The following is a 22356-nucleotide window of genomic DNA, read 5'->3' on the forward strand; positions in this document are numbered from 1 at the left end:
TTGGTGAGGGAAAAGCAGTTGATGTTGTCTATATGGATATTAGTAAAGTCTTTGACAAGGTCCCTCATGACAGACTGGTACAAAAGGTGAAGTCACATGGTATCAGGGTTGAGCTGACAAGATGGATACAGAACTGGTTTATTCATAGGAGACAGAAGATGGTGGTGGACAGATGATTTTTGAAATGGAATGGTGTTCCACAGAAATCAGTGCCGAGGCCTCTGCTGTTCACAGTCTGCATAAATGATTTGGGGGAAAGTGCAGCTGGTATGACTATTAAGTTTGTTGACCCCACAAAGATTGCTGGAGTTGTGGATAATGAGGAGGATTGTCAGAGAATACAGCAGGATACAGATCAACTGGAGGCATGGATAGAAAATGGCAGATGGAGTTTAATTGGGACAAATGTGAGGTGATGCATCTTTGAGGATTAAGTACAAATGGAAATTATACAGTGAACCCTTAGGTGTATTGCTATGCAGAAGGATCTGGGTGTGCAGGCTAATCACTGAAGGTGGCAGTACAGATAGATAAGTAAGTAAAAAAGGACAATGACATGGTGCCTTCATTGGAAAGGGTGTTGAGTATAAAGATAAGCAAATTATGCTGCAGCTTTAAACAACTTTAATTAGGTCACACTTTAATATTGCGTACAGTTCTAGTCACCACAGTACCAGAAGTTAGTGGATATTTTGGAGAGATAACAGAAAAGTTTTACCAGAGTGCTGCCTGGTATGGGGGATTCTAGCTATGAAGAAAGGTTGGATAGACTGGGTTTGTTTTCACTGGAACGCAGGAGGTTGAGGGGCAACCTGATAGAAGTTTATAAGATTATGAATGGCATGGATAGATTGGCAAGTATAAGGGTTTTCCCCAGACTGGAGGGAACAATTACTAGGGGACACAGGCTCAAGGTGCAGGGAGATGTTTGAAAGAGATGTGTGAGGCAAAGTTTTCACTCCAAGAATAGTGAGTCCATGGAACGTACTGTCAGAGGAGGTGATGGTTGCAGACACAATAACAGCATTTAAGAAGCAACTGGACAAATACATGAATAGGAAGAGAAGAGAGGGATACGGATCCTGTACATGAATATGGTTTAATATGGAAGGGCAAAATATGCTAGTGCAGGCTTAGAGAACTGAAGGGTCTGTTCCTGTGCAGTATCGTTCTTTGGTCTTTGCTGAAGTTTTATTCTCACAGTTGTAAACTCTTCAATGTATTATATTATTCCTAGTGTGATTTGGAAAGGTCCATACAAAAACATGTTGCTCATAATTTCCTTTCATTTAAAATACAGAGCAATGAGGTTTAAAATATATGATGTTAGAAAAAAAATATACAAGTCTTTAATTAATCTTAGCTACCTCCGTTTTTTTGTAGAAAATTCCGAATATTTGAAAATTTATATGTTTCCCATTTGCTTTCATTGTACTGATATTAATCTATCTCAGTGAGGAAACATTTTGAATTACTTTTGATAATTTCAACAATTCGACTTTGTGCTGTTTATTATTATCGTCACCTGCAGACAATTTACAGCTCTGTTTTGGCACCAGAATCCTAAATTATTTAGAACAAAAGAACAAAAAAAAATTAACTAACTGATGTGACTCAATACTTTATGTTAAAGCTTAAATACAGAACGAAATATATTTTTTCAATATAATTTTGAAAGCGTTTAATGGAATTCTCATGCTTCCTTGCTCATGTCACCAGTTAATGATTTTGCCGCCATAGGACAATCCCATAATTGAAGTCTTTAAACATTTCACGTTCGGTAAAATTTTGTTTTCCTCTTATCCTATTCTTTTGATGCGATACCGCTGCAAAAGCGATGTGCCTAAATTTGTATTTTTAGAAGTTTGTAACTGCGCGGTTTGGAGCTGCCTTCACTGCTCTTCGGTAACTGCAATCTTAAAGGCTTATCGCTTTCTCCCTTCTTCGACGAATTTGATTGTTCCAGAATTTAAAATACTTGGAAATATTAGCTCATCGATTTACAAGAAATCGTTAATAATTCAGGATGCTGTAGAACAGCGCGATGCCAATTTATTTTTTTCAAGATGGGTTTATTTATAACATCTACCTTAGATTTGAGCAGGGTGGCCGTTTACTGTACAAAAAAAATTAGATCACTTCCTTGAATATTTCCTTGAAGGATTTTTTTTCTCTATTTCAAGAAGACTTCCTTGTTTTGCTATTGTTCCGTCAACTTGAATCGATGCTGTTTAACTAATGCGACGAAGACCAAAAACGATGTTTCCCAACCTAGTGTACTCCGAATTAGAGTCAGACCCGTGGCGGGAATCCTAAAGTGCTTGGATGTTTGTGGTACTTGGCAAATGAAAATGTTGTGGTTGTATGTTAAGGTTGTGAGCTCGGTTCCATTGTTTGGTTAAATCAGAGAGGATCTTGCCTTTCAGGATTTTTTTTCCCTCAGTATCCGGGGTACGTTCACATACTTGGCTCTGATTTAATTTTGGGGTCAGTATCCGTTAAAATTTCTTGGACAAAAATATTGTTTTATCCTGGGTTCAACTTTGATCCAATTTGGTGTGAATACTGGTTAGTATTTTGTTCAATAATGATCAGTATTTTTGAGGCAAATAATTGTTTATTTTTTACGTCAAATGTGAAGATTCCTTGAAGGAGATCGGCGAGCAGACCAATACAGAAGATAACTCAGATCATGAAATGTTCAGAAGTTAACGCTCTGACTTCCCTTTCCTGGTCACCTTTTCGCGCCAGGAGGGCGTAAGCTTGGGTCGGAGTTGTTCAATGTTCGTGTCGAATGTCTGCAACGATTTCGTGGAATATGATCACCCAGTTCAGGACTAACTGCAGAATGTTCAATGTTCCTCTCATTCTAACAGGCACATTTTCCTCATTTATTTTAAATAAAACCTCGATGTTCTGTTTCAAAAGTAAAGTCGCCGTGGTCCTGCCAGACCATAGGACTGGTCTCCCGTTGGGGAGAGAAGACTAATGGTGAGGTGACCTGAGGGTCACCATGCTTCAGGCAAGGGAAGAGATTAGAGAGGACAGTCCTTTATGGTAACCTCAGCTGGTGGAGGACTCGAACCCACAGTCTATTACAAATCAGTTGTTTAGCTAACTGATCCAACCGGACGAGCCATGCTAGTTAGTGGCTAAAGAAATCGTGAATAGTCCATAGTTTCACTTAGATATGCAGACTACCTCATAAATGTTCTGCCAAACTCAAGTGTAGGAACAAGTTTGGCTACTCCGTCAGAACAGGTTTTCTGATTCATAAACTGAACAATCTGAGGTTTACACAAAACAATTAGACAACGGGTTTGCTTATTTCTCTGTTTGATCCATTACACTCGGAAAGGTTCCTACCTAATCAGACAAAGTGAAGCAGTGTTTAGCAATGTTGTTATATAAATAAGGGAAAGGGCAAAACACCCTTTACTTTCAAAATGCACAACGTTCTGTGCATGAGGAATGTTTTCCACCTCATCCCCACTTGACCCCGTTTGATGTGATTTAAATATTCTAATTAGTACATACTGATTTTTCAAGTACTAGTTCCCAGTTAACAAACAACTTGCAGAAATTTAGTTGATTCTATTTTTCAATTGTGCGGTTTTAAATAAAAATCTATATCTATCTAACCTTTTAAAGGAGAAGTTTAACTGTTTAAATAATCCAATTTCTCGCCTTTTTAGTTTGTAACAACCTGTATCTTGCATCTTACCCATATCACTGAACTCAGATTTACAAGAAACAAAAATACCACAAGCACGCGATGACTAAGACGTACAGTGTCATCTCCAGTTCAAGATAACCTATAAAATAATCTGAAACGCCCCAACAATCAATTATAGACCTCACATTACACTTCGGTCTACTGTGAAATGAACGGACATTCATTTTCCTTGGTACTTTCACAATATTTAAACATTTATCTAAAAATCACCGTATATTCTATCCATATCATGATATCTGTGTATAGTCCACGTCAGACAGACAATTTGGAAGGGCATAGTGACCTCCGTGCTATTAATGCTTTATATTGGCTGTTAAGGAATAAATAATCGTATCGTATCAGAATTCCAGTAAGTCAGGTTTACATTGCTATTTCAAGATTCCTGCTAATTCTATTTTGATGTGGAATCTAACTTTGAATTTGTGGTTAATTCCTGCTCGCTTTGCGGCTGATTATGTCTCTATAGAGTGCAGTGTTTGAGACACTCGCAGGCAGGCGGGCCTTGTTTAACTGACTGAATCTACGTGTAGGTTAGAACAGGCTATTTTCGCAGGTCATCAACACGGTTCACCTGACATGAAAGCTAGTGCTGGTGTTCAACTCCTACCCAACCGTGTCAAAGAGAGCGTGTATCCTGTATCAGCGCGAGGTTCTAGTGACTGTTCAGATCGTCTTCATTAATCCAAGGTTTCAGATGAAGAACTGCACAGCGGGGTGCGCTACAGCGAAACCTTCTACACTCCACACGGCATCAAATGGGATTCAAATGCCTACGTTTTGCCAATTTCCGTGAACACGAGCACTTCCTGTCAAACTTTTTAAAAACTTTATTTTCTCATTCCGTGTTTATTTTGCCACCGTTAATCCCTACCCCCAGTATCTCTGACGATTGCTTCACCCTGCCGTTTATTTTGTGCAGTACATGAACCGGAGTGCGAGTGGAGTCCGGGGCCAGCCCATGTCACCTTCAGTCGTTGAGTGGAGCTGATTCCTGGCCCAGAGAGGAAAAAAAATGTCCAAAGGGAGTCAGTACCAAGATGCCGACTGTGTGTGTTCTTACGGGATGAAAATCACCTGGGACATTAACGACCCCAAACTGCCCCAGGTAACTCTTGTAAAATATTCGTCTTGTAAGAGAACGCGTTCACATCTGGTATTTCTACTTGGATTGGTGGAAGTTACAGTCAAATATCGTTCCTTAAACGGATCTTGAAATCCCTGAAGTTGATCGAGGAGATCAATTTGGAAAATACTTGCTTCTACTTTTTTGTGCTTTTAAAAATATATATAATTGTGCATGTTGTATTCATCTCAAAGGACGGCATTTGATTGTTTTTCAGTTTAATTTCAAAAGTTAAACTGGAAACATTTTGAAATAATTAACTTCTTGGGTAGAGACAGAATCAGACTCGTCCTAAAATTCAGTTCAGAGAAGCACGATCTTTCCAGAGATGAAATAGCTGGAGAAACCCAGCAGGTCTGGGAGCATCTGTGACATCTTCTCGGGTCCAGTGACCCTTCATCAGAAGGTCCAAAGCTGGTGGCTTCCGTCCAACGGTTCCGTTCCTGCGCCTTTATCATGTCCATTTGCTGTTTACTGGCGGGTTTACAGTTCGTCCCTTTGAAAGTGCTCAATAATTCGAAATCTAATGTAGTTTAAAAAGAAAGACTATGATTTCGGACTGGATCCGGATGTTCTGAACTGCAACAATTGCAATTTAATAAAATTTGCAATAAATTTTAGACATCCTCTTATAAAACACATGTAAGCCGGTTTTAATTTGATCGTTTAGATTTAGTTTAGAGCGATCGCAGATTGGTAAATAAATAGATCTAAAATTGATCAAGTCATAATCTAAATTTGGTCTAATAAGTGTGCCTGTGGTATGGGGTTCAGAAAAGATCTGTCCACGTTTGCTTTTCTCAATAATATTGTTTCTCTGCTGCCTTCCATCGTTGAAAATTAATCCTTTTTTGTGTGTAACTGGCAGGACATAAAGCAGTTTGATACGTTCCAGGAATGGACAGATGGCTATGTGCGATATATTTACACTGCAGATGATAAAAATGCGCAGAGACACCTTAGCGGCTGGGCCATGAGGAACACTAACAACCACAACTGCCAGATCCTGAAAAAGTCCTGCCTTGGAGTGGTGATCTGCGCCAGAAACTGCACCTTGCCTAATGGCAGCAAATTACAGCTCAGACCGGCTATCTGTGACAAAGCTCGTCAAAAACAGCAGAGTGAGTAACCCACAGTCTGGCATTGTATATTGTTGGATTAGTATAAAATTATTTGTAGGAGAGCTCAAGTTTCTAACAGACTGAACTAGATTTGCATCAGGAAAGGGAATGCCTGCTGGAAAGTACTTTTAATATATTCGTTCAAAGGTTGTGGGCAGCTGGCTAGGTCATCATTTATTTTCCATCCCCTATTTGCCCAAGAGAAGGTGGTGAGCTCACTTCTTGAGCCACTGCTCTCCGTGGGCTTTAGGAAGACCATATTGTTTTTTGGATGAGAATTCCAGAATTTTGACCAACAGACAATTATGTAAAGTTTTAACCCAGTATTGTATGTAGCTTAGAAGAGAAAGGTGGCGCTCCCACACATCTGCTGCTTTTGCCCTTCTCGCTAGTAGAATGTTACTCAAATATTCCACTCACCAAAGAGCAATGGGGGCTGTTTGAAAACAAAACAAAGGTTTGGTGGGAGGAAGGAAAGGTACAACATCAGAAAGGGATGGAGGTAGACTGAATCTGCTAATTAAAAAGAAAACAATTATGCACCAATTTACTAGATGTGGTGCCGTAGGATCTTCTAAACTATCTTAATAGAATACTTAATGTGAAGGAAGTTGCTTTTTCAGAGTTCTCTTTCTCTGCTCTAAAATCGTATCCTCTCAGCAGATGGACTTGGAGTGATTTTTGTTTGGTGCTCAGTTTTCTATGCTTTGAGATGGTTCTTCACTTTCTAATCATATTCCTTCCTTGCCTTGGATTACAGATGCCCTCATATAATAATCACAGTGAAATTATTAGCTTCTCCTTAAAACTAAATGAATCAGAAGAAATTTAAGTAATTATTATTCTCCTCTAGATGTGGAGATGCTAGTGTTGGACTGGAGTGAGCAAAGTTAAAAATCACACAACACCAGGTTGACACTGTGAGACAGTGATCTTTTGCTATACAGTCTGTGTTTTATAATCCTGCCCCACTATTACCTGATGAAGGAGCAACACTTCCAAATAAACCTGTTGGACTATAACCTGGTGTTGTGTGGTTTTTAACTTTGTCCATCCCAGTCCAAAACCGACACCTCCACATCAAGGTAATTTGATGTCAGCAAATAAGAAACAAGGAATGTGCTCTGCAGCAAAATATAGAAATAGAATTAACTTTATCGTCACATGTACTCATGAGTACAGTGAAAAGTTGACAAGTTACCATTTCAGTGCCATCTTAGATACAAAGATATAGATTCCTAAGTACAGATTGCTGGGGGAAAAGTTAAATAAAGAAATAAAAGGTCTAGCATTACAGATTATAGGAATAAATTAGAAAAATAAAGAAATAAAAAGTTCAGAAATACAATTGTACCAACCCAGTCCACACTGGGTCTTACTCCAGACTATGTGGGCTTCACTTTGAGGCTTGTGAGGCTGGGAGACAGCTCTGAAATGATCTTGAGGCCAGAGTCCAGGCTGAGGCCACACAGGGCTGCTGAGAGAACACCATGCCGAGTCACTGAGAGTCTGCAATGTCACGCCGGGCCAAGAGGATGCCACATCAAGCTGAGAGATCACCATGCCGTGTCCAGAGTTTGCCACACTGGGTCTGTGCTGAGGCTGAGAGTTCAAATGCCTTTTAAATGTTGTAACTATTCCTGAATCTGCCACTTCTTCTGGCAGTTCATTCCATAAATGAACCACCCGCTACAGGTCCCAGTCCATTAACGACCAAACTTTAAAGTTAGGGAATTATTACTCAAAATTAATAATAGAAATATAAAAGTAGGTTTCTGTGGAGTACAGGATATCCTGTGGACGTGCTGTTATCTTCTATAATGTGATCTTGCAAGATTGGAGTTACAATGAAATTGCAATGAGTCAAATTTGGATAATCCACAACTCCATTTGCAGTGAAGATGTCAGTTATTCCTACCTGCAAAACAGGAAATCTGATTGTTTGAATTCCACAGCAAGCTGAAGTTCCAGAATAGTAACACTGGCTTAGCCAAACTTGCGAATGCTTGTTATATCATTGTGCCGCTGGAGTGGAGTTAGGCCTGCTAGGGCACGGACTGCATGCAAGACATCATTCAACACTGAGATTTTTCTGTGCAAGTATCCTGCATATATGGGTATACCTGTGAAAAAGTAAAAATAAAATCAGAGTCAAAATAAAGTTAATAATGCCAGTGGACCACCAAAATGTGAAGTGAAAAGGAATAGGAGATTCCATCATTGAGTTTGTCAACCATCCTGAAGTACAAGATGAACATCTTGGAACAGTTTGACAAGCAAGAATTCCTGCCATTATGGAAGTCTGAGAACAGCCTGCTATTGAAGAAGTTGTGCTGACATGGTTCAAAGGCAGCTGAAGAAGAAAATACTCACAACCTATAGTGATGAAAATGTGGAAAATGGAAGCTGTTTAAGCCACACAGGGTTCAAACAGGCCAAGACTGCTCAAGATGCTTACAATGAGGAAGAGCAGGTTGATGCCAACTGACCTGATGATAAGGCTCATTTTGCAACACTGTGCGCTGTACAACAGAACTGATAAATAAAGCAATTCTTCGACCAAAGATCCCGAGGAGCTTGAAGAGTCCATTGAATCCCATCCAGTCACCTGCCTGTTTCACTAGCTGAGCCATAAAGTTGATAGAAATGTTCTAGGATTTTGCAAGCAGCACAAACTCATGAAAAATATTGATGACACGCTGGACTGTATTGCACTCATCCAAGTAAGCTTTGCCAGAACTGATTCTAGACATTTTGTAACATCTTTTACTTGTATATGGTACTTTATAAGATATGAACAAATAAAAAACAGACATTTTTATACATTTACCATGGCACTAAGATTTTATTTTTTAACAATGAGCACATTTGTAGGTGAATCAGTTTACACCAGGCCTTCCTTGGCTATGTCAAAGCTTTGTATAATGTGAATTTGTTGTCAGCATCTGTGCCATTTGACTTAGCACAATATTTACCTGTATACTGTCCTCATTTTGAGGTCATTGTCAACAAATGAACTTGTATTTTTGAGCTGTAGAGTGGTTAGATGTTAATAGAGTCAGAGAGTCATAGAGATGTACAACATGGAAACCGACCTTTCAGTCCAACTGGTACATGCTAACCAGATATCCTAAATTAATCTAGACCCATTTGCTAGCACTTGGTCTATATATCCATCAAAACCCTTCCTATTCATATACCCATCCAGATGCCTTTTAAATGTTGTCATTGTACCAGTCTCCACCAATTCCTGTGGCAGCTCATTCCATACATGTACCACCCTCAATGTGAAAACGTTATCCCTTAGGTCCCCTTTAAATCTTTCCCTTCTCACTCTAATCCTATGCCTTGTAGTTCTAGACTCCCGACCCCAGGTAAAATACCTTGTCTATTTACCTTATCCATGCCCCCCATGATTTTATAGACCTCTATAAGGTCACCCCTCAGTCTCCGATGCTCCAGGGAAAACAGCCCCAGACTATTCAACCTCTCCCCATTGTCGAAACCCTCCAACCTTCACAGCATCCTTGTAAATTGAATCCTTCAAGCCCCTGAACAATGTGGGAATTGATGCAAAAGTTGGGAAAAGTGAGTGAGAATGGCAGTGAGGAGTTTCAGAGCATTGAGAGCAAAGAATCCAATTTTCCAACCAAGACTTGAACAGTAAGATCATGTTCACATTGGTGAGCAAATGAGTGCCAAGTTGCATGGTTAGCATGAACTAATATCAACACTGACCTCTGTGGGACCTCACTGGACATAGATGTTTAGTTGGAAAGCACCCCTTAACATTGCCCGCTGCTTCCTGTCACTCATAGATTTTGCAATACAGAAGGAGGCCATTCAACCCACCTTGTATGTGCTAGCACTTGAAAGAGCTACCCACCCCGTCCCACTCTCCAGCTCAACTCTGTAGCCTCTAAATTCATCACTTTCAAATATACATGATTTGGAGATGCCGGTGTTGGACTGGGGTGTACAAAGTTAAAAATCACACAACACCAGGTTATAGTCCAACAGGTTTAATTGGAAGCACACCGAAAGCTAGTGAGTCTTGGAATTGTGACCACTAGCGTCTGACATATTAATTAATGGATACAGAATATCATTCCTTACCCTGTCAAAATTATCATATTTTGAACATGTCAATAAATTCACCTTCTAATCTTCTCTGCTTCAAGGACAATAATCACAATCTCTCTAATCTATGTTTGTATTTAATTTATTTCATTTCTGGTAACAATGGAGTAAATCTTCTTTGAACTCTCACCAGGGCTTTAACATCCTTCCTTAAATAAGGTACCCAGAACTAAACAAAATACTCCAAGTGTGGTCTGACCAATGATTTGTAGAGGTGTGGCATCACTTCCTTATTTTTACATTCCATGCCTCTATTTATAAACCTATTTATAAGCCTTTTCAACAACTTTTTTCAACTTACCTGGCCACCTTTAGAGAATAAAGTTGAAAAATGTGATGCTGAAAAACACAGCAGGCCAGGCAGCATCCGAGGAGCAGGAGAATCGATGTTTTGGGCATAAGCTCACTTCAGGAATGGCCTGAAGAAGGGCTTATGCCCAAAACGTCGATTCTCCTGCTCCTCGGATGCTGCCTGGCCAGCTGTGTTTTTCCAGCATCACATTTTTCAACTCTGGTCTCCAGCATCTGCAGTCCTCACTTTCTCCACCTTTAGAGAGTCATGTATATGAACCTCAAGGTCTCTCTACTCCTGTTGTACCATTGAGCCTGTATTGTCTCTCTGTGTTTCTTATATCAAAATGCACTACTTCACATCTCTCTGCACTGAAATTCATTTGTTAGGTCTCTGTCATTGGCGAACTCAGCTAATTTAATTTGTTTAATCAAGTTGGTCAGATGTGGGGTTTAGATCAGAGTGGTGCTGGAAAAGCACAGCAGGTCAGGCAGCATCTGAGGAGCGGGAAAATCAACATTTTGGAGGGCAAAAGCCCTTCATCAGGAATAGAGGTCAGATGTGACCTCCCCATAACAAAGTCATGTTGACTGCACTTGATTAATGCCTGCCTCTCCAAATGCAGATTAATTCTGTACCTCAGAAATGTTTCCAATAGTTTCCCTACTACTAAGGTTAGACTGATCAGCCTGTGGTTTCTGATTTATTCCTTGCTCCCTTCTTGAATAATAGTACCACATTGGCTGTCCTTGAGCCTTTTGGCATATCTCCTGTGGCCAGAGTGGAATAGAAAACATTTGCAAGTGCCCTACCTTGCTTCAGTCAACAACCTGGAATAAGTTTCATCAAGCCTTGGAGGTTTATCTACTTTTAAGCCTGCCAGACCACTCAGAACCTCCTCCCTGTCTATACTAATTTTTAAAATTGTATCACAGACCTCTCCATGATTTCATTACCCATATCATCCCTTTCACTAGTGAATACTGATGCAACACATACATTGTGACTCATAATAGTCCAGGGAGAAATGGTTGATAGAATGCTAGTACGTAGAGGACAAGCAGGTGTTATTATAAAAGAAAACTGAGTAGTTTGAAGAGCTTATGGGTTCAAGTACAATCCATTACGCTTGTGCCAGTGAAACAGCTACAAACATAGATCCATTCCCAAGCCCTTTCCCAAATGATGTTAAGTATTTCAGTTTTGAATGCTGAACTATTTTCCTCCCTTCTGTTTCATTCCATGTCCAATCAACCTGCTATCTGAAAACAATTGTTATCTCTTGTTACTTCTGATGGAATCTAAAATTGATTTCCTTTGATTACCAATCCATGGAAGTAGATTTTCCTAACATACTTAATCTAAACTGTTCATATTAATCTCTTGAGATATATGGAAACTGCAAATTTGATTAATATATATCGTTGTTTATTCAGTTATCTTTCTTCAGTCGTATTTTCAGAAATGGTGAGTGTTGTGGTGAACAGTTTGGGAAGAAGATTTAAAATAATTCTTTTATGACACCTCAGCAGCTGTTCTGCAAAGGTACTGCCTATTTTTGTTGAATAGTTGCAGTCTTTGTTTACTACACTGATAAATTCTGGTGAATATTAGCCCATCAATACTGAAGAAATTGTAATATATAAATTCAGGTTAGAGAGGAGCAAGTAGTGTTCCCACATTATTGTTATTTTTAACTTTCTTGCAAGTAGAGCCATAGTGTTTGGAAGTATTGTTCAAAAACCTTGGTGAATTGTATTTCCTTTTGAGACCCTGATTTGTTGAATGGATAGCTATTGATTTATCGCACTGTTGCCAAATAAGATAGTGGAGATGTTTTGAGAAACCAGGAAGGTTAGATTAGATTACTTACAGTGTGGAAACTGTACTTATTATTGGTTCCTTATTAATGAGTAACCAATATCAAATCAGGTCTCGTAGCTCTGATTTTCAGTTTGCTCGCCCAGTTATGGTTCTGTTCAATGATAATCTGCCCAACAGAATATTAATGGTAGAAACTTGGTTAACATGCAGTTCAACTCTACAGGATGTGATTGAGCTTTCATTTCTTTGAGAATACAATTGCCTGATACTTAGTTATTGTGAATGTTACTTGTCATTTATGATCTGAGGCCTTACTGAATGATGTTTAAGTGCTGCCATAGGCTGACATGGTTGTTTTCCTGAGTGGGATTGCAGATGAAGTTGAACATCATCTTTGAATGGACTCATTCTTGACATTGTGATGTAGGGAATGTCACCATTTATGAAGTAACTGAATATGGGTGGACCAAGAATACTGGAGAATTTCTACACTGTCATCCTGGGGTTGTGATGATTGGTTATTACCAAGTATAGGGATGATTCCAGCCACTGGAAGATCTTCTTTGATTCCTTCTGAATCGGTTTAGCATGGTCTCTTTGGTAGCTTGACATTGAAGGAAATTAATGTTACCTCTCCTCTGGCAGGCCCCTCTTCACTCAATGTATTTTCTTGATTCAATTACGAAGGAGATATTTCTGTTTCTGGTGCAATGGTATGAGATAGATGAAGTGGATCAAGGGTCTACAAGGGAACTCTTTATCTCATAAGGTTTATGTCAGGAATGGAGAAGAAGAAGGAATAATCCAAAGTAGACCCTCTGAATTGTTAGATGTCTAACTTTAATGTGATAAGACAAGCTCCAGCCAGAGTAAGATGGAACTAGAAGAAAGTGAGGACTGCAGATGCTGGAGATCAGAGCATTCGTCATTCCCGAAGAAGGGCTCAGGCCCGAAACGTCAACTCTCCTGCTCCTTGGATGCTGCTTGACCTGCTGCGCTTCTCCAGCAACACACTTTCCGCTAAGATGGAACTAGAGAAAGGGAAGTAAAAACACAACAGTGATTTGTAAGGAGACGTTGTTACTGGTATAATTTAGGTACATTCCAAAAAGAGGAAAGGTGGGAGAACCAAAGTCATTGGATGATAAGGGCAATAGAGGATATAATGAACCGTGTTTGGAATGAGCTGCCAGAGAAAATAGTGGAGGCCGGTTCAATTACAGCTTTTAAAAGGCTGGATGGGTAAATGAATAGAAAGGGTTTAGAAGGATATGGACCGAGTGCTGGCAAATGGGACGAGATAAAGTTGGGATAACCAGTTGACATGGACGCATTGACCAAAGCGTTTGTTTCTGTGCTGTACATCTCTGACTCTTAGGTGCACCTTAGGTAATTTCTTCAAGCAATAACCAGGGTACAATAGATCAAGAGGGGAAGTGAAGATTGAAGTAAGATTTGGAAATGGAGAATATGAGAACAGAATGGCAGTTAAGATAAAAGTAAAAAATTGAGACAGTTAGGGTGTTGATAACCTAAATTTGATAAGCAGGATATACTGGAAAAGTTGGCTATGTTTAGAATGGATAAAAAGTCTAGTCTAGATGGCTTTCATCCCAGGCTGCTAAAGGAAGTGATGGTGGAGATAACAGAAATGTTATAGAACATAGAATACAGAACAGTACATGCCCTTGATGTTATGCCAGTCTTTTATCTGACTCTAAGATCAAACTAATCTACATACCCTACATTTTACTATCATCCATGTGCCTAGCCAAGAGTTGCTGAAATGTCCCTAGTGTATCTGACTCCACTACCACTGCTGCCAGTGCATTCCACGCACACACCACTCTCTGTGTAAAGGACCTACCTCTGACATCTCCCCTATACCTTCCTCCAATCACCTTAAAATTATGCCACCTCATGAAAATCATTTCCACCCTGGGAAAAAGCCTCTGGCTATCCATTCTATCTATGTCTCTCATCATCTTGTACACTTCTATCAAGTCACTGCTCATTTTTCTTTGCTCCAATGAGAAAAACCCTAGCTCCCTTAACCTTACTTCATAAGACATACCCACCAGTCCAGGCAGCAACCTTGTAAATCTCCTTTTCACTCTGTCTAAAGCTTCTATATCCTTCCGATAATGAGGTGACCAGAACTGAACACAATATTCCAAGTGTGGTCTATTCAGGGTTTTATAGAGTTGCAGCATAACCTTGCAGCTCTTAATCTCAATCTCCCTGCTAATGAAAGCTAACGCACCATCCACCTTCTTAACAGCCCTATAAAGCCCTTCCTGACGAAAGGCTTATGCCCGAAATGCTGCTTCGCCTGCTCCTTAGATGCTGCCTGACCTGCTGTGCTTTTCCACTACTACACTCTCGACTCTGATCTCCAGCATCTGCAGTCCTCACTTTCTCCTATAAACTTGGGTGGCAACTTTCAGGGATCTATGGATGTGGATCCCAAGATCCTTCTGTTCTTCCACACTGCCAAGAATCCTGCCTTTAACCCTGTATTCTGCATTCAAATTCAAACTTCCAAAATGAATCATTTCATACTTTTCCAGGTTGAACTCCATCTGCCACTTCTTAGCCTAGTTCTGCATCCTGTCAATGTCATATTGCAAACAGCCCTCTACATTATTCACAAGTCTACCAACCTTCATGTCATTGGCAAACTTACTAATTCACCCTTCCACTTCCTCATCTAACTCATTTATCAAAATCATAAAGGACAGGGGTCCCAGAACAGATCCCTGAGGAACACCACTGGTCACCGAACCCCAGGCTGAATACTTTCCATCTACTACCATCTTCTGTCTTCTATGGGCCAGCTAATTCTGTAACCAGATAGCTAAACTTCCCTCTATCCCATGCTTTCTTACTTTCTGACTGAGCCTACCATGGGGAACCTTATCAAATACCTTGCTAAAATCCACATACACCACATCCACTGCTCTACCTCCATCAATGTGTTTTGTCACATCCTGAAAGAATTCAATAAGGCTTGTGAAGCATGACTCGCCCCTCACAACACCATGCTGACTATCTCTAATCACACTATGCTTTTCTAAATAATCATAAGTCCTAAATCTCAGAATCCTCTCCAATAATTTGCCCACCAATGATGTAAGACTGACTGGTGTGTAATTCCCAGGGTTATCCGTATTCCCTTTCTTGAACAAGTGAATAACATTTGCCACCATCTAATCATCTGGTACTAATTCAGTGGGCAGTGACCAAGCAAAGATCATTGCCAAAGGTGCAGCAATCTCTTTCCTCATTTCCCATAGAAACCTTGGGTATATTCTGTCTGTCCCAGTGGACTTGCCGATCCTCATGTTTTTCAAAATTTCCAGCATATCTTCCTTCTTAACATCAACCTGTTCGAGCATATCAGCCTGTATCATGCTGTCCTTACAAATATCAAGGTCCATTTCGCTCCTGAATACTGAAGTAGAGTATTCATTCAGGACCTCCCCTACCTTGTCTGATTCCTGGCACAAATTCCCTCCATTATCCGTGATCAGCCTGATCCTCACTCTGGACATCCTCTTGTTCCTTACATAAGTGTAGTATGCCTTGGGTTTCCCTTAATACTACCCTCCAAGGCTTTTCATGCCCCCTTCTAGCTCTTCATTTTTCAGTTCCTTCCTGGCTACTTTGTAACTCTCTAGAGCCCTGTCTGATCCTTGCATCCTCAACGTTAAGTAAGCTTCCTTCTTCTTCTTCACTAAGTGTTCCACATTGCTTGTCATCCAAAGTTCCTTCACTCTACCATCCCTTCCTTGCCTCAGTGGGACAAACCTATCCAGCACTTGCTGCAAGTGCTCCCTGAACAACCTCCATATTTCTGTTGTGCATTTCCCTGAGACATCTATTCCCAACTTATGCTCCACAGTTCCTGCCTAAATAGCATTGTAATTCCCCCTCCCCCAATTACTTTCCCATACTGTCTGCTCCTATCTCTCTCCATGATTATAGTAAAGGTCAGGGAGTTGTGATCAGTGTCACCAAAGTGCTCTCCCACAAGAGATCTGACACCGGGTCTGGTTTGTTGCCAAGCATCAGATCCGATACGGCCTCAGCTCTCGTCGGCCAATCTATACCACCCTCCCCTTTCTTGTCCTCACCATTTTCATCTCCAGCTACAGTCTCCAAATGAATGTCTACTACAAAAATATAGACTCCCATATACCTGGACTACACCTCTTCCCACCCAGTATCCTGCAAGAACTCCATCCCATTCCCCCAATTCCTCCACCTCCACTGCATCTGCTCGGACAAGGACACTTGCCAGATTCCCAGATGTCCACCTATTTTGAACAACATGCTTTTCTTCCTCCATCATCCAGACAGCCTCTGTTGCACCACCTCCATTCCCTGTTCCACTGCTCTAAACCTACCCCCTCCCAATGCACTAAAGACATATTCCCCCTTGTCCTCACCCACCACCCCACTGGTCTCTGCATCCAATGCATCATTCTCAAACATTTCAACCAACTCCAAATCAATCCCACCGCCAAGAACATCTTCCCCTCCCCATCCCTCTTTGCCTTCTGCAAGGAACGTTCCCTCCATTAGTCCTTGATTTACACCACCCTCACCACCGAACCCCCAGGTACCTTCCCCTGCAACCAGAAAAGATGAAAAACCTGTCGGTACATCACCCCGTCACCTTCATCCAAGGCCCCAAACAATCTTTCCAGGTGAGACAGAGGTTCACCCTCCTCTGTTCTAACTTAGTTTACGGCATCAGATGTCCCCGATGTAGTCTTCTCTACATCAGGGACACTGAACGGAAACTTAGGGAATGGTTCACTGAGCATCTCAGCCGGGCCCACAGAGGCCAACCAGACCTCCCAGTCACCGCCCATTTCAATTCCCCCAACCACTCCCTTTCCGACATGATCATCCTTGGCCTCCTCCATTGCCAAAACAAACTAAAGTGCCTATTGGAGGAACAGCACCTTATCTTCCACCTGGGCACCCTACAGCCTGGAGGATTCAACATTGGGTTTTCCAATTTCAAATAGCCTCCCTTCTCCCTCCCTCTCCCTTCCACTGCTCCCTGCCACCAACCAGATTCATTCCTCCCATTGACAACCAGGTCGTACCCTCTACTTGTCTTCACCTATCCCCACTTCACCACCCTGTCCCTGCCACCCCCTTTATTTGCAGCTCCCCCTACACCCACTCCTGAAGAAGGGTTACACCTGAAACATTGACTTCTGCACCTCCTGATGCTGCCTGGCTTGCTGTGTTCTTCCAGCCTCCTGCCTATCTACATATTGAGTCAGGAATCCTTCCTGGACACACCTGACAGAATCTGCTCCATCCAAACTATTTGCACTGAGGAGATTCCAATCCATATTAGGGAAGTTGAAGACACCCATGACAGCAACCCTGTCACTTCTGTACCTTTCCAAAATCCGCCTCTCAATCTGCTTCTCCCTCTGTCTGTTGCTCTTGAGGGGTCCAGAGAAAACTCTAAATAAAGTGACTACTCTTTTCCTGTTTCTAACTTCCACCCATTCTGACTTAGTAGATAAACCCTCCTTGATGACCTCCCTTTGTGCAGCTGTGATACTATCCCCGATTAGCAATGCTACTCTCCCACCTTTTTCCCTCCCTTTCTATTCCTTTTGAAATATCTAAATCCCGGAACATCCAACAACCAACCCCGTAATGTCCAAGTCACTGTAATGGCCTCAACATCGTAGCTCCAAGTAGCTCCCCCCTTCCACCACTCCAACCTCTTACCCTCAACGCATAGCCCTCCTCTCTCTCTGCTCCAATCCCAACCTCACCATCAAGCCAGCGGATAAAGGGGGTGCAGTGGTAGTTTGGCGCACTGACCTCTACACCGCTGAAGCCAGATGCCAACTCAAAAACACATCCTCCTACCGCCCCCTCGACCATGACCCCACACCCCATCACCAAACCATCATCTCCCAAGCCATACAGAACCTCATCACCTCGGGAGATCTCCCACACACAGTTTCCAACCTCATAGTCCGGGAACCCAGCACTCCTTCCCAAGATCCACAAGCCTGACCACCCCGGTTGACCCATTGTCTCAGCCTGCTCCTGACCCACCGAACTCCACTCCACCTACCTCAATACAGTCCTATTCCCCCAGTTCAGGAACTCCCCACATACGTTCGAGACAACACCCACACCCTCCATCTCCTCCAAGACTTCCGTTTCTCTGGCCCCCAACACCTCATCTTCACCATGGACATCCAGTCCCTCTACACCTCCATCCACCATGACCAGGGCCTCCCTCTGTTTCCTCCTCTCCTGACTTCCCCAACAGTACCCTTCTACTGACACTCTCATTCGTTTGGCTGAACTGGTCCTCACCCTCAACAATTTCTCTTTCAAATTCTTCCACTTCCTTCAAACAAAAGGGATAGCCATGGGCACCCGCATGGGTCCCAGCTATGCCTGTCTCTTTGTCAGATATGTAAAACTATCCATCTTCTGTAGTTACACCAGCACCACTCTCCACCTTTTCTTCCACTACATTGATGACTGCATCGGTGCCACCTCATGCTCCCACGAGGAAGTTGAGCAGTTCATCAATTTCACCAACACATTCCACCCTGACCTTAAATTCACCTGGACCATCTATGACACCTCCCTCCCCTTCCTGGTCCTCTCCATCTCCACCAATGATGACCGACTCAACACCAACATTTTTTACAAACCTACCGATTCCCAAAGCTCCCTCCTCCCACCCTAACTCCTCCAAAAATGCTATACCATATTCCCAATTCCTCTGCCTCCGCCGTATCTGCTCCCAGGAGGACCAGTTTCACCCACAGAACACACTAGCTGGCCTCCTTCTTTAAAGACTGTAATTTCCCCTCCAATGTGGTTGAAGATGCCCTCTAACACATCTCATCCAGATCCCGCACCTCCGCCCTCAACCCCCACCCTTTCAACCACAACAAGGACAGAATCCTGGACCTCACCTTCCACCCTACCAACCTCCACATAAACCACATCATTCACCGACATTTCCGCCAACTCCAAATGGACCCCACCAGCAGGGATATATTTCCTTCCCCACCTCTATCCGCTTTCCACAAAGACCATTCCCTCTGTGACTACCTGGTCAGGTCCACGCCCTCCCAACAACCCACCCTGCCCTCCTGGTGCCAACCCCCGTCACCGCAGGAATTGCAAAACCTGCGCCCATACCTCCCCCCTCACCTCCCTCCAAGACCCCAAAGGAGCCTTCCACATCCATCAAAGTTTCTCCTGAACTTCCATAAATGTTATTTACTCTATCCGTTGCTCCCGATGCAGTCTCCTTTACATTGGGGAGATTGGATGCCTTTTCACAGAGAACTTCAGGAAACATCTTCGGGACACTCGCACCATCAACCCCACCGCCCAGTGGCCAAGCATTTCAACTCCCCCTCCCACTCTTCCGAGGACACTCAGGTCCTGGGCCTCCTCCACTGTCGCTCCCTCACCACCTGACGCCTGGAGAAAGAACGCCCCATCTTCCACCTCAGAACCCTTCAACCCCAGAGCATCAACGTGGACTTCACCAGATTCTTCACTTTCCCTGCTCCCACCTTACCCCAGTTCCAAACTTCCAGCGCAGCACCGTCCTCATGACCTGTCTCACCTGTCAATCTTCCTTCCCACCTATCCGCTCCACCCTCCTCTCCGACCTATCACCTTTACCCCTTCCTCCATCCACCTATTGCACTCTCAACTACCTTCTCCCCAGCCCCATCCCCCTCCCATTTATCTCCCCACGTCCAAGGCTTCCAGCCTCATTCCTGATGAAGGCTCCTGCCCAAAACATCAATTTTCCTGCTCCCTGGATGCTGCCCAACCTATCTATAGATTGAGTCAGGAATCTTTCCCGGACATACTTGGTGACAAAACCTAATATTCCCCAGACAGGATGAAGAAGCCATTGGGCTATAGATTGGAAATGTAATACTCTTTCTCAAGAAAGGATGTAAGGACAATCCTCACAATTACTAGCGGGTCAGTTTAACACCAGTGGTGGGTAAGGTGTTAGAAACAATAATGACATATATGTGCTGGGTCCAATGATTATTGAAGATGGGAATTTTGATTAAGTCTCTTCCTTTTGGTGCTCAGTCAGGCAACTATCATTCTTGACTAAACAGGACTCAAAAGTTGTTCTGATCTGTTAGTCTTGGGATCAGTAATTCTGCCTTTGCAGTTTTGACTGGTTAGTATGCAAATACAATTCAGCATAAACATGATTGTTCAATACAGTATATGATTTCAGTTGCATGACAGAGTAATCTTTTGCTATAAATTCTGTGTCTTATCATTCTGTTTCACAGCTACGTAATGACGGAGCAGCGCTCCGAATGCTAGTGCTTCCAAATAAACCTGTTGGACTATAACCTGGTGTTGTGTGATTTTTAACTTCATTCAGCATAGAGATAGACTGATTCATGAATTAACATGATCAGTACATTAGGATCAATAGGGGCTTTGATTTATATTTTTGACCTGAAGTCATGAGACATCTCAAGTTTCAGAGTTGATGTTGAAGATTCCCAGAAACCTTCACGCCTCAAGCACATTTGGCAAAGGATGGGAAAGGATCATTCACAATATTTGCAATGTTGTGAATTATTAAAAAAAATCAAAATGATCAGAGAGTGATTAGAGAATTGCATATCAGATGTGTTTACAAATACGTATACTTTGAATTTAGCTTTATATAAGTACCAATGATGTGTAGTGTAGTTTGAGTGTTCAAACCAAAATGATTCTAAAGGAGTGGAATGAATGGAAATGTGGAATGAGACTCCTTTCACCAGGAAATTTTCCAATGTCTTGTTGAGCCCAGATATGGGTTCCAGCTACATTCACACGAAAGTTTCAGCAAAGTTATAAAACAATGCAAGTTTGGATACTTTGTAATTACAACGTTTGTCTTGCATCTGATTTAAAACTCGGTAGAAATTTGCCTTAGGCAGGAGTACAAGCTGAGCAATTGCAAAGCTATAGCATCCTTTACAATCTGCCCATTTTGCATTCATGCTAATAGAAATTTCAGCCTACCTTGATTCTGAGTCATTTCACTTACAAACCAGACTTAAGCCTTTTGTAAGGTTGTTTAATATTAGTGTTTAAATGGTTCATTTTTAACTATTCTAGTCCCAAAATTTTCTCACTGCAGTAAGAAAGAGCCTTTGTCTCTTGTGAAAACACTTTTTAATCAGCTAACAATTTATGTAGCGGTTGCAGGTAATATATAATCATAAGTAACTAATGTCACATTATGGATATGCCCCCTTTTAGGTGAGATACTAAATGGAGGCTTTACTGCCATTTCACATGAAAATAATCCACAACATGCTTCCAAAGCAAAGGAGGCAAATTATGCCAGGCATTATGATCAATATTTATCTCTCAATCAACATCACAAAAAAACAGGTTATCTGATCACTGTCACTTTGCTACTTGTGGGAGCTTGCTATGTCCTGCATGTTTCCTGCAGTTACAATACTGACTACATTTCAAAAGGTATGTTATTGCTTTAAAGTACTTTGCAAGGTTTTGAAGTTGTAAAGATTGATAAATAAAATCATCACCTTGCAGACAATTTTCACTGAATTATTTGTTTAATCTGGGAGTTAACCTATATAGTTATCTATTTTGGAAACAATAACCTACTCTGAAGATAATTTTCATCAACCTTGTATTATTAAAGGAAGAGACAAGTAGCTAGCATTTTTAACAAAACTTGCAAAGGTTAAATTCATGGAAAAGTGCAGATAACAAGAATGAGATTAATATATCTGTGAATTGGAGAACATGTAGACATTAAAGTTCATGGTAAAATATCACTATGTGTTACTACTAACATATAGCAATATTGTTGCAAAAATAATGAACCAAGTAAGTTCATATTAATGCAACATCAAAAATGTTACAACAATCAATTAATAGAACTGTCAGTTAAGACAGTGGGAGGAATTTTATGCTGGTTTGAAGGTAAGAAGGCTTGTAAAATGCATCAGGTAGCTTTCTCAGCACCTTTCTAACTTCTTGGACTGCTGTGTGTCATTTTACAATGGGATAGTACGGTGCTGCAGGATTC

At 41.6% G+C, this 22356-nt stretch overlaps 1 protein-coding gene across 6 annotated transcripts in view; it reads left to right on the forward strand.

Moving 5' to 3' along the window:
- gcm2 (glial cells missing transcription factor 2) overlaps positions 1–22356 on the forward strand; it is a 54764-nt gene that overhangs the window by 7376 nt on the left and 25032 nt on the right. For 2 of the 6 annotated variants that reach the window (XM_060850305.1, XM_060850303.1), the window contains exons 2-3: positions 4656–4841; positions 5728–5980. In XM_060850305.1, the coding sequence (XP_060706288.1) occupies positions 4749–4841; positions 5728–5980 (346 nt within the window). In that variant the 5' untranslated portion in view covers positions 4656–4748. Of the gene's footprint in view, positions 1–177; positions 268–3891; positions 3909–3960; positions 4086–4285; positions 4842–5727; positions 5981–22356 lie in introns of those variants that run through there. The other 4 variants (XM_060850307.1, XM_060850308.1, XM_060850306.1 and 1 more) reach the window with 4 other exon arrangements.

Source organism: Hemiscyllium ocellatum, chromosome 34, assembly GCF_020745735.1.
Source record: "Hemiscyllium ocellatum isolate sHemOce1 chromosome 34, sHemOce1.pat.X.cur, whole genome shotgun sequence".
Taxonomy (NCBI): Eukaryota; Metazoa; Chordata; class Chondrichthyes; order Orectolobiformes; family Hemiscylliidae; genus Hemiscyllium; species Hemiscyllium ocellatum.